Raw genomic sequence first — 13,397 nt, 5'->3', positions numbered from 1 at the left:
ACTTTTTTTTTCACAAACATTTTTTCCTTCAGCTCCAATTTGTTTTATTTTACCAAGGGTAACAGGAGAAAATGGACCCCAAATGTTGTTGTACAATTTGTCCTGAGTACGCCGATACCCCACATGTGGGGGTAAACCACTGTTTGGGCGCATGACAGAGCTCGGAAGCGAAGGAGCGCCATTTGACTTTTCAATGCAAAATTGTCTGGAATTGAGATGGGACGCCATGTTGCGTTTGGAGAGCCACTGATGTGCCTAAACATTGAAACCCCCCACAAGTGACACCATTTTGGAAAGTAGACCCCCCTAAGGAACTTATCTAGAGGTGTGGTGAGCACTTTGACCCACCAAGTGCTTCACAGAAGTTTATAATGCAGAACCGTAAAAATAAAAAATCATTTTTTTTCACAAAAATTATCTTTTCGCCCCCAATTTTTTATTTTCCCAAGGGTAAGGGAAGAAATTGGACCCCAAAAGTTGTTGTACAATTTGTCCTGAGTGCGCTGATACCCCATATGTGGGGGGGGGGACCACCGTTTGGGTGAATGGGAGGGCTCGAAAGGGAAGGAGCGCCATTTGGAATGCAGACTTAGATGGAATGGTCTGCAGGTGTCACATTGCGTTTGCAGAGCCCCTAATGTACCTAAACCATAGAAACCCCCCACAAGTGACACCATTTTGGAAAGTAGACCCCCTAAGGAACTCATCTAGATGTGATGTGAGAGTTTTGAACCCACAAGTGTTTCACTACAGTTTATAACGCAGAGCCGTGCAAATAAAAAATATTTTTTTTTCCACAAAAATTATTTTTTAGCCCCCAGTTTTGTATTTTTCCAATGGTAACAGGAGAAATTGGACCCTAAATATTGTTGTCCAATTTGTCCTGAGTACGCTGATACCCGATAAGTGGGGGGGAACCACTGTTTGAGCGCATGGCAGAGCTCGGAAGGGAAGGAGCATCATTTGGAATGCAGACTTAGATGGATTGGTCTGCAGGCGTCACATTGCGTTTGCAGAGCCCCTAATGTACTTAAACAGTAGAAACCCCCCACAAGTGACCCCATATTGGAAACTAGACCCCCCAAGGAACTTATCTAGATGAGTTGTGAGAACTTTGAACCCCCAAGTGTTTCACTACAGTTTATAACGCAGAGCCGTGAAAATAAAAAATCCTTTTTTTTCTCACAAAAATTATTTTTTAGCCCCCAGTTTTGTATTTTCCCAAGGGTAACAGGAGAAATTGGACCCCAAAAGTTGTTGTCCAATTTGTCCTGAGTACGCTGATACCCCATATGTTGGGGTAAACCCCTGTTTGGGCACACGGGAGAGCTCGGAGGGGAAGGAGCACTGTTTTACTTTTTCGACGCAGAATTGGCTGGAATTGAGATCGGACGCCATGTCGCGTTTGGAGAGCCCCTGATGTGCCTAAACAGTGGAAACCCCCCAATTATAACTGAAACCCTAATCCAAACACACCCTTGACCCTAATCCCAACGGTAACCCTAACCACACCTCTAACCCAGACACAACCCTAATCCCAACCCTATTCCCAACCGTAAATGTAATCCAAACCCTAACCCTAACTTTAGCCCCAACCCTAACCTTAACTTTAGCCCGAACCCTAACTGTAGCCTTAACCCTAGCCCCAACCCTAACCCTAGCCCCAACCCTAACCCTAGCCCCAACTTTAACCCTAGCCCCAACCCTAACCCTAGTCCTAACCCTAGCCCTAACCCTAATGGGAAAATGGAAATAAATACATTTTTTTAATTTTTCCCTAACTAAGGGGGTGATGAAGGGGGGTTTGATTTACTTTTATAGCGAGTTTTTTAGCGGATTTTTATGATTGGCACCCGTCACACACTAAAAAACGCTTTTTATTGCAAAAAATATTTTTTGCGTTACCACATTTTGAGAGCTATAATTTTTCCATATTTTGGACCACAGTGTCATGTGAGGTCTTGTTTTTTGCGGGACGAGTTGACGTTTTTATTGGTAACATTTTCGGGCACATGACATTTTTTGATCGCTTTTTATTCAGATTTTTGTGAGGCAGAATGACCAAAAACCAGCTATTCATGAATTTCTTTTGGGGGAGGCGTTTATACCGTTCCGCGTTTGGTAAAATTGATAAAGCAGTTTTATTCTTCGGGTCAGTACGATTACAGCGATACCTCATTTATATCATTTTTTTATGTTTTGGCGCTTTTATACGATAAAAACTATTTTATAGAAAAATAATTATTTTTGCATCGCTTTATTCTGAGGACTATAAATTTTTTTAATTTTTGCTGATGATGCTGTATGGCGGCTCGTTTTTTGCGGGACAAGATGATGCTTTCAGCTGTACCATGGTTATTTATATCTGTCTTTTTGATCGCGTGTTATTCCACTTTTTGTTCGGCGGTATGATAATAAAGCGTTGTTTTTTGCCTCGTTTTTTTTTTTTTTTTCTTACGGTGTTTACTGAAGGGGTTAACTAGTGGGACAGTTTTATAGATTGGGTCGTTACGGACGTGGCAATACTAAATATGTGTACTTTTATTGTTTGTTTTTTTTATTTAGATAAAGAAATTTATTTATGGGAATAATATATTTTTTTTTCATTATTTAGGAATTTTTTTATTATTGTTTTTTACACGTGTGGAAAATTTTTTTTTTTACTTTGTCCCAGGGGGGGACATCACAGATCAATGATCTGACAGTTTGCATAGCACTCTGTCAGATCACCGATCTGACTTGCAGTGCTGCAGGCTTACCAAGCGCCTGCTCCGAGCAGGCACTTGGTAAGCCACCTCCCTCCCTGCAGGAGGATGCCTCCACCTCCCTCCACCCGTTTGCCGCGGCCATCTTGGATCCGGGCCTGGAGCAGGGAGGGAGGTAAGGAGACCCCCGCAGCAACGCGATCACATCGCGTTGCTGCGGGGGTCTCAGGGAAGCCCGCAGGGAGCCCCCTCCCTGCGCGATGCTTCCCTGTACCACCGGCACATCGCGATCATGTTTAATCGCGGTGTGCCGGGGGCGGTCCGTGACAGCTCCTGGCACATAGTGCCGGACGTCAGCTGCGATAGGCAGCTGACACCCGGCCGCAATCGGCCGCGCTCCCCCCGTGAGCACGGCCGATCGCGCTGGAAGTACTATTCCATCCTTGGGAAGTAGGGCCCACCCCACATGGACGGAATAGTACGTCTAATGGCAGAAAGGGGTTTACTTACTTACATACTTTAGTATGGATGGCGTTTTAAATCAGCTGGAAAATCGAGATCCAGAAGTCTGAAATAAGCGGGGACTCAGACAGGATATGCAGTAGTGTACCTCTATGCCCACAACCCCGCCAACAGGGATGTGAGGAGTTCGGGAACATTTGACTCAGTTTTACCAGGGTGTAGTACCAATGCACTACAAAACCATAAAATGTTTTTTATGTAATCTTCGTCGTAGGCTACACATGAGGTTCTACGAGTCGCAAACGGTAATAAGTCTGACTCAATAATCGACAGAAGGGGAAGAAAGTTGGCTCTATATAGGGAACCAATGGAGGAAGTTAATCATGTTCCTAAATAAGCTATCTGTTCTGGTTGTCAGTCCAATGTGAATTGCTTTTGTAGATGTGATAGTGTGCTGTCTGGTATATTGATGGGGTGAATTTGATAATTCCCCTCATTGATCTTGTAGAAAGAAAGCAAGCCAAAAGTTTAGATTACTTTCATCTTCCAACAAGGTTTTGGGGTCTTCCAGAGTTAGGATGACATCATCAGCATACAGGGATATACAGTGAGAATAATCCACCACCAATACCCCTTTGATCTTATGGTTTTGTTTAATTACTTCGGCTAATGGCTCTATATACAGTATAAACATTAAGGGAAACAGGGGAAACCCCTGCCTCTTCCTATTAGAGATCTGGAAATCATCTGCTATAGTGGCGTATAAGAAAATCTTCACAGAGGGAGAAGAGTACAATGCTTTTATAGCTGATATAATCGGACCCCCAAACCCCATTTGGTTCAGTACCAAAGAGAAATTACTATTTCGCTCGGTCGAAAGCCTTCTCAGCATCCTGGGTGACATATGCCTGACAAAAAGGCCTGAGCAGTCACTGTGGACGCCATATGACCCGAAATCCAGCGGTGTCTTTTTAGAATTGCACAGTTTTGTGCACTTTTGAAAAGATCACCGCTGAACAGAGGCCAGACGGAGTCCAGAGTAAATATGCTCCTCATTATAGTGAATGGATCCCGCGGGGGTTTCACCTGTCACATCACTCGAAGTTTTAGATGGAAACGCCAAAGTACGTGTTCAGCGTAGTGCGCCAGATAAATGTGATCCCAAACATTATGTAAAATGTTCCCAACAAAAGCTTCAACTCAATCCACAAAAAAGCAAGTCCCCACTCAGGTCCGTCATCTGTTAACAGAAATATAGGCAGTAAATAGTAATAACGGTCCTAGGAGTGGTTCAACACTAAAATCCTTGTTTTGGTCTCATTCCCAGCGCTCCTAGGACCGTTATTACTATTTACTGCATTTTGTATCCTCCTAGAAGGTTAACGGCTGGAGCTGCGGTGGACCTTTTGCTTTCAATTGTAACTGTGACCCTCACAGCGCTCCCTAGTGACCGCTTTCTTTTCCCTTGAATTTCAACAGAAATATAGGGGCTTCCACGTTACTGGTAGCATAAAGGCTCTGGAAAAGCGAAATGGCTCCTCGCTCCCCCCCAAAAAAATTCAGCAAATTCTCCGCTCCCAAATCCTTCTGAGCCCCAGTGTGCCTAAACAACATTTAGCGCCCTCATTTTTTGGAATTTCTGTAGTGATGAGAGCCCGCCTAATTTACAGGTGTGAGCCTCTAGAAGCATGAGCTGGGCATAATGTACTGGTCACTACAACGTACTGGTCACTACAACAGCAGTTTGCAAGTTTCACTCAGCAACATCCACTGCTGCTTGTTTCTGAAAAACACCCATGGAGTGAAAATCGTCACTACATCCGTAGATAAATTCCCAAATTGTTATAGCTTCCAAAATGGGGTCACTTGAGGGGGGATTATGCTTTTCTAGCACTTAGGGGCTCTTTATGTGGAATCCGCAAACTAGTCTAGGAAAATCTGCGCTTCAGGAGGCAAATAGCACTCTGTCCCTCCCGACTCACTCCATATGGCTAAATGGTATTGTACAGCCACATATGGGGTATTTCTATATTCAGCAGAAATTGTGGGAGAAATTCTGGTGCCATTTTTAATCGTTTCCCAGTGTGAAAATGTAAAGCTTGGGGCTAACACACAACTTTGGTGGTAAACCTGTAAATTATTTTTTCTTCACTGCCACACACTATGGTGTCAATATAATCACTGCACCCCTAGATTAATTCATTGAGAGGTGTAGTTTGTAAAATGGGGTCACTTATGGGGGATTCTGCTGTTCTGGCACCTCAGGGTCTCTGTTAATGTAACATGGCACCCTCAAGCAAGTACAGCAAAATCTGCACTGTAATATGGCGCTACTTCCTTTCTGAGCTTTGCACTGTGCCTCAAAAGTAGTTTTCAACCACATATGGGGTATCGATGAAATCAGAAGAAATTGCACAGCAAACTTTTGGGTCCATTTTCACCTTTTGCCCTTGTGAAAATACAAAATTTGTAGCTAAAAAAGATTTTTGTGGGAAAAATGTTATTTTTTTTTTAGTTTATTTTTTTCACAGCTTAACGTTATAAACTTCTGTGAGGGTTCAAGGTGCTCAATACACATCTAGGTAAGGTCCCAAAGGGGTCTAGTTTCCAAAATGGTGTCATTTGTGGGGGGTTTCCAATGTTTAGGCACATCAGGGGCTCATCAATTGTGACATGGCGTCTGCTAATTATTCCGTCAAAAGGTGCCCCTTCCGAGCCCTGCCGTGTGCCCAAACAGTAGTATTACCTCACATATGGGGTATCGGTGTACTCAGGAGAAATTGCACAACAAATTGTATGGAGCAATTTCTCCTGTTACCCTTATGAAAATACAAAATTTGTAGCTAAAAAAAGATTTATTTGGGAAATACTTTATTTTCTGGAACAATTTCAAGGGGACCAACACTTTCGGCCATGTATGTAATGTATAATATATAGTAATGCAAGATAAGTACTGTATAGTGTAGGATGTGCTAGTGTATAAGGACAGGTAGTATAGGGATGTAGATAGTTTACTGTGGCATAGGTAGTGATGTTAGGATAAGATAGAGTTAATGTACCTGGTGATATTAACATTTTTCCCTTGTGAAGGCTTGGAGCTATAGCAGTCGGCTGACTTCCTATCTGGAGCTGTTTGAGGACGTTTGGGGTTACCTCTCTGAGTCTGCTCAAGCTAAGTTTATTCCCCTTGTCTGTCTACCTTTTTGTCTTTAGTTTACAGTGGGGATTGACCAGTGCTCATTCCTTCCCCCTCCCTATCCAGGGCCTAGCTCTAGGGAGATCCAGGGCTTGGGGTTCCTGCTATGCGATTGGTGATGAACCAATTTAGGGATGGTAGGGCAGGTAGGTTGTTTTAGATCTGCCTAGGGATCGCCACTCACCCTTTCCCTAGTGTCTGGGCTTCCCCTCATCCCTTCAAGTTACACTTAGTCTTCCCACACGGTGCGTGACAGTGGCCTTCCGGAGAAGGTCCTTGGAGAGGATGCCGAGTAACAAATCCAAGAGTTTGTAACGCAGAATGTAGCAGATCTAAGCAGGCCTGAGTATAACGGACTAGTGGGGGTCCCGAGTGCATCAGCTCCAGGGTGCCAGTAGTGGAAGAAACAGGACGTGGAACCGTAAAGCAAGTAAAGAGACTTGCCGATCAGGACTGTAGCGGTAAAGTTGGATTGTGACAAAGTAGGGACGTAATAGTGTGTCTCACTAGCCCTGGAGTAGTCTATAAAGGAACGATACTATGTGAAAGGAGTACAGTATGAGGGCCCCTTATACATTGTAGACACTTCTGTGGGGGACCCTCATACAGGGTGGGAGCTAAAGCGAGGGGCTATTATACAGCATGGGAGCTAATGTGGCACCAGTATTCAGCATGGTAACTAATGCTGAGGCCCATATACAGTGTTGGAGTTAATGCAGGGGCTCTTATACAGCATGGGAACTAATTCGGGGGCCCTTATGCAACATGGGAGTTAATGCTGGGGCCCTTATACAGTATAGGAGCTAATCAAGGGGCCATTATACAGCAGGGAAGCCATTATATAGTTTGAAGGCTGCTGTGGGGGGCAATCATAGTGTGGGGGCCTTTATACAGTGTGGACACTATTGTGGGAGCTACTGTGATAGGCAGTCATAAACTGTGGGGACCTCTAATGTGAGGGGCATACAGTTTGGGAGCTACTGTCGGGCCATCCTACAGTGTAGGGGCTACTGTGGCTGCTACTATATAGTGTGTGGACCATTATGCTGTGTTTTGGGGGAGCTGTAGTGACAACATACTGTTTATAGGGGAGCTGTGAGGGTTTTATAATGTGTATAGGATAGCTGTTTGACCATCATACTGTAAATAAGGGAACTGTGTGCCCACTATACCGTAAATACGGTGGCTGTGGGCCCACCATACTGTGTATAGATGAGCTGTGGGCCAATCATTCTGTAAATAAGGGAGATGTGGGTGCATTACACTGTGTATAGGGAGCTATGGGACCATTATACTGTGTATAGGGGAGTTGTGAGCCCATCATACTAAGTATAGGGAAGCTGTGGGACCATCATACTGTATATAGAGGATATAGTAGGAGCTGCGGGACCATATTACTGTGTCTAAGGAGGTTACAGGGCCATCATAATGTGTATAAAGGAGTTGTACATGGGGGGACTCAGGGGACATTATTAAAAGTTAAGAGGGCACTTAAGTATTATTGTTATGGAAGAACTCATAGTATTGTAACCTCCAAAGGTGCACAGGGGCATTATCACATTCTATGGGCAAAATGTGGATACTTTTCTAGGGCAGTTTCACAGGGCATTAATATTTTCTAGGGGGCAATTTTACCATCCAGAGAGCACAAAGGAGGCATTGTTACTATATAAGGTGTAAAGTGGGGGCATTACTACGTGGGGCAATAAGAGGAGCACTTTTTTGTGCCACTCTGTAAGTGCAGTAATAGGGACACATATGGAATCAGCAGCTCAATATTGGGGTATCGGCAGGATAAGGAGTGCAGGTTGGGAATAGATATGGACAGTGCAGGAAATGTGAGAAGTCAGATGTGTCTTTGTTGTAATCTCTGTAGATGAATCCTGGCTGGAGAAGTTGTCGTGTCGGTCTGGGCCAGATGGAAAATACGGGAAAAGTGTATGACTCCACCAGAAAGAACGTCAGCAGTAAGTCACCATCTATAACTGTGCTGTAATTACTTACATGTTCTGCAGAACTGGTATCTACCACAATATGGTCAGTCACTATATGGCAGTAACATCAATGTTGTGTAGAGATTTATTTTCAGTAACAGCACAGTCATCTGCTGGGGTTGTTGTTGTGCCTACTAGTATAACCACAGAGACATCTGTCCCAGATTGGCAGGTTAATTGTATCACAGCTAGACTGTCATTACTGGCCATGTAGCAGCACTGCCTGCTAAACAGGTTATTTGGAGACAATCTCTGTCTGCAATAACTACTCTCACCACAATATGGCAGCATGCACCATACAGTAATGGAATGTTCATTTTGACTACAGGATGTAGTAACGGTATAACTCCTGGAAGCAGTAATGCACCCTGGGAGTTGTAGTTCAATGGAAAGCAATAAGAGCTGGGACTACAAATCCCATAACACAGTCTAAAATTAAAATAGGCTAGTGCTAATAGACAAATTCAAGCCAGAAGGAGGCTTGGAGCGCTCAAAGAGGAAATAGTCCTGCTAGTATTGCGACGGGCCAGTACCGATGGAAGTGTGAAAGTAGCCTTAGCAGCGATTTTCCATGCGTTGTACAGTACCATGTAATAATAAAGAGTATATTCTCCCATAGGAGAAATCTCGGAGGAGAAGGAGTAGAAGATGTCCAAAACGGATGTGGGTTCATCCCATTATTCAAGAGTGGGAAGAAAAGGGACACTTCCATGTCCTTTACCAAGATTTAAGGAGGTAAGATATAGGAAGAAAAGATATATTGTCATCTGTGTTCATTTATTTTTTTATTGCTGTTCTACAATGTTGTGTTACATTATATCTGTGTGTTTAAAATAATTTATTTATTTTTTTTATTCAGTTATCCAGAGAAATTTATCCAGTTTTGCCGGCTTACGATTCAGGCATTTGATCGGCTTCTGATAATTCTGGCTCCACACCTCAGCTATGAACACACGGTCATGCGAAGATCAATCTCTGCAGAGGAAAGGCTTTGCGGCTTGCGGTAAGGCCTTTTTTTTTTTTTTTTTACACATACTCCCTGACACATTGCCCCCATAGTTAATGCTGCCACAGTGCCCCCATAATGCTGCCACTGCGCCACAATGCTGCCAGTGCCCCATAATGCTGCCACTGCGCCACAATGCTGCCAGTGCCCCATAATGCTGCCACTGCGCCACAATGCTGCCAGTGCCCCCATAATGCTGCCACTGTGCCATAATACTGCCAGTGCCCCCATAATGCTGCCACTGCGCCACAATGCTGCCAGTGCCCCCATAATGCCACTGCGCCACAATGCTGCCAGTGCCCCCATAATGCTGCCACTGTGCCACAATGCTGCCAGTGCCCCATAATGCTGCCACTGCGCCACAATGTTGACAGATATAGTGCCCCTGAATCGTATTTTTTATGTTGCCATGCATATTTTTATCGTTATTAAAAATATTCTAATTTTTTTTTTCAGGTTTTTGGCCACAGGAGAGAGCTACACATCCCTGTACCTACAATTTAGGGTTGGAAAATCCACCATCTCTCAAATTGTGAGGTGCACATGTACCGTCATCTGGCAGAAGTTGCAGCCCATCGTGATGCCTTGCCCAACCAAGGAGACTTGGCTGCAGGTTGCAGCAGGCTTTCAAACTGTGGCCAATTTCCCCAACTGCGTAGGTGCTGTCGATGGCAAATATGTGAGAGTGCTGAAGCCACCACGATCAGGATCACGCTTCTTTAATTATAAGAAGTATTTTTCTGTGGTCCTGATGGCGGTGGCTGATGCCCATTACAAGTTTGTTGCCATCGACGTTGTGCTTATGGCAGTTCTGGGGACTCTCGGGTGCTGCAATCATCACAGATTGGACTTCAAATTCTTTGAGATGGCCCCAGCCCCGAGACCTTTGCCCGGTTCCACACATCCAGTACCCTTTGTGATGGTATCGGATGGTGCATTTCCCTTAAAAACCAACCTGCTGCGCCCATACCCACGAAGGGCACTGGATGACCGGCGGAGGATTTTCAACTATAGGCTGAGCCGTGCACGAAAATATGTGTAATGCACCTTCGGGATCATGTGTAGTCAGTGGAGGATCTTTCACACTGCCATCCAGTTAGATACGGAGACCGTTGACACTGTGATAAAGGCATGCTGTGTTCTCCACAACTACGTTCGTGACTACAGCGCAGAGGTAGTTGAGAAGTCACAGCAGTCTGAATTAATTGCAGTGGACAACTTGGGTCAAGGAAGGCAATCCAGCTCGGGGGTGCGTGTGCGAGATACCTTCACTGACTACTTCATGAGTCCTGAAGTTGCCGTGCACTGGCAATACTCCTGTGCCGGTGTTGAGCAGCCTGAACAGCAGAGAAGATCGGACACCTAACCCCTTGTAACTTCTAAGTTGTAGTCCCATCGGATGATGCCTGCACAGACCCCCGGCAGCCCGCAGAGAGCCCTGGCAAGCCCGCAGAGAGCCCCGGCAAGCCTGCACAGAGCCCCCGCAAGCCCGCAGAGAGCCCCGGCAAGCCGCACAGAGCCTCGGCAAGCCTGCACAGAGCCCCGGCAAGCCCGCACAGAGCCCCGGCAAGCCCGCACAGAGCCCCGGCAAGCCTCACAGAGCCCCGGCAAGCCCGCACAGTGCCTCGGCAAGCCCGCACAGAGCCCTGGCAAGCCCGCACAGAACCCCGGCAAGCCCGCAGAGCCCCCGGCAAGCCCGCACAGAGCCCCGGCAAGCCCGCACAGAGCCGCAGCAAGCCCACACAGAGCACCCACACGCCGCACAGAGCCCCGGCAGGCACGCACAGACCCCCCACGGTTACGCACAGATCCTGCCCGCACACACACACACACACACATGCAGTCTACGCCCACGCACCACCCACACTCCATTATAGTGCATCATTGCACTATGGTAACTTCCGATTCCGGTATCTGATATCGCAAAAATATCAGAACTCAGTATCGGAATTCCGATACAGCGAATATCGGCCGATACCTGATATTTGCAGTATCGGAATGCTCAACACTACTCATCATACTTCATACCTAAATGATGGTCTTCTCTTTTGTTTAGTGTTCAATGTTATGGTATTATTTTATGGGTGCTTTATAAATAATTCACATGGACTTTATGATCCATTATGTCTATTTTTTCACTCGTTTTAGCATGTCTTACTCTTTTTCTTTAATCAGATAGTCAGACAATGTTATTTCATTGCATATCATGATATGTATTTTGATATTAGTTCTGTTATATTTTTCAGAAACAGACATTTCTTGAGAAAGGCTTGATAGCCGAAACGTTGAATTATACGTGTCTATATTTTTCATTTTTTGGAGTCCACCATCTGGATATTTTGGTTGTAATAAAATTTGTTAGGGTATGTGCAAACATTGCAGATTTCCTGCAGAACTGCAGCGTTTTTTCCACGCAGAAATGTTGCAGGTCTGCAAATGATTTCCAGTATTATTATTATTTATTTATATAGCACCATTGATTCCATGGTGCTGTACATGAGAAAGGGGTTACATCAAAATACAAATATCACTTACAGTAAGCAAAACTAACAATGACAGACTGCTTACAGAGGGAAGAGGACCCTGCCCTTGCGGGCTTACATTCTACAGGATTATGGGGAAGGAGACAGTAGGTCGAGGGTTGCAGTAGCTCTGATGGTCTTGAGGTGGTCGTGTGGTCATTACAGGTTACAGTACAATGTAAATCAATGGCAAAAAAAAATGCTGTGCTAATGGTGTGGAAAAATGGCACAGAAAACTCAGCAGATTCAAAAAAGGACCATGTCAATACTTTTTGCAGATCTGCAGCGTTTCTGCACCCATTCCATTATAGAAATCCGCAGGGGTAAAAATGCATGAAATATGCACAGAATCCGCAGTAAGGCTATGTGCACACGTTGCAGATTAGCCTAATTTTTTAGTTTCAATATGTTTATTTGAAATTTTTTCAACATCGCATAACATAACAATGACAATCCTCCAAGCAGAAAAATAAGGCAGGTTATTGGAAGGTATAACACTTGTTGAATGGAGGAGACAATTTGACACGGGGTGAGTTAGACATAAAGAAATAGTAAATACAACACGAACACAGACTAAGGGTAGAAACAACAGGGCAGGGTACATCATTGCTGTCAGCGTGGCAATTATGGGTACAACGCAGAGGGCAGTAGAATATTACGAGTCAGTACCTAGGCGAGCTCGGGCTTTAACCAAACGTAGCCTAATTTTTTGTGCGGATTCTGCATCTCTTGGCAGAAAACGCAGGTGTGGACTTGATGCGTTTTTGTGCGGAATTGCTGCGAATTTGCTGTGGATTTTGTGCGGATTTCATGCGTTTTTACCCCTGCGAATTTCTATAATGGTATGGGTACAAAAACGCTGCAGATCCGCACAAAAGAAGTGACATGCTCCTTCTTTTAATCCGCAGTTTCTCCGTGCGGAATTTTCCACACCATTAGCACCGCATTTTTTTTTTTTCATTGATTTACATTGTAACTGTAAATCACTTGCGTATCTGCAGCGTTTCTGCAAGGTAAAAAACGCTGCAGATCTGCAGTAAATCTGCAACGTGTGCACATACCCTAAATCCGCAGGAAAACCGCACAAAATCCAAAAGAAAAACACATCAAATCTGCACCTGCGTTTTCTGCCAAGAGATGCAGAATCCGCACAGAAAATTCCAGATGCAAATCTGAAACGTGTGCGCATAGCCTTAAAATTCTTATCTCTGTGTGCCAGAGTTCATATTTTTTATGGATTTCTCTTTCTCCTGAGCACCTTTTTTGGGCAGTGAGCACCCCTTATTCCCATTACGAAATTGTGGCACAAGCTAAATTTAAATTAGTACACATGTGTAGAAAGCTGCATTTCCTGTTGTGAATTCTGTGGCAGAGCTCTCTCCTGTGGTCACAAGTGGTACTTCGGCTGATTCTCTCTGGGAGCTTCCGTTTGTGGAGGAAAGTGGTACTGCGGCTTCTGAGTTTCCTCCCTCAGGTGATCTGGTGAGGTCGTTAGGTGCTTCTCTACTTAAC

General features: G+C 44.7%; 1 protein-coding gene across 1 annotated transcript; it reads left to right on the top strand.

Moving 5' to 3' along the window:
- Positions 1–8,336: 8,336 nt before the first annotated feature.
- On the top strand, positions 8,337–11,737 carry LOC138665450 (uncharacterized). Its single transcript, XM_069752952.1, has 3 exons — positions 8,337–9,092; positions 9,217–9,360; positions 9,820–11,737. The coding sequence occupies exons 1-3, from the start codon at positions 9,019–9,021 to the stop codon at positions 10,403–10,405; spliced, it is 804 nt and encodes a 267-aa protein (XP_069609053.1). The 5' UTR covers positions 8,337–9,018; the 3' UTR covers positions 10,406–11,737.
- Positions 11,738–13,397: the final 1,660 nt, after the last annotated feature.

Source organism: Ranitomeya imitator, chromosome 2 (assembly GCF_032444005.1).
Source record: "Ranitomeya imitator isolate aRanImi1 chromosome 2, aRanImi1.pri, whole genome shotgun sequence".
NCBI lineage: Eukaryota > Metazoa > Chordata > Amphibia > Anura > Dendrobatidae > Ranitomeya > Ranitomeya imitator.
Note: the sequence above shows the minus strand (reverse complement) of the source record. Positions and strands in the feature narration are given on the sequence as shown.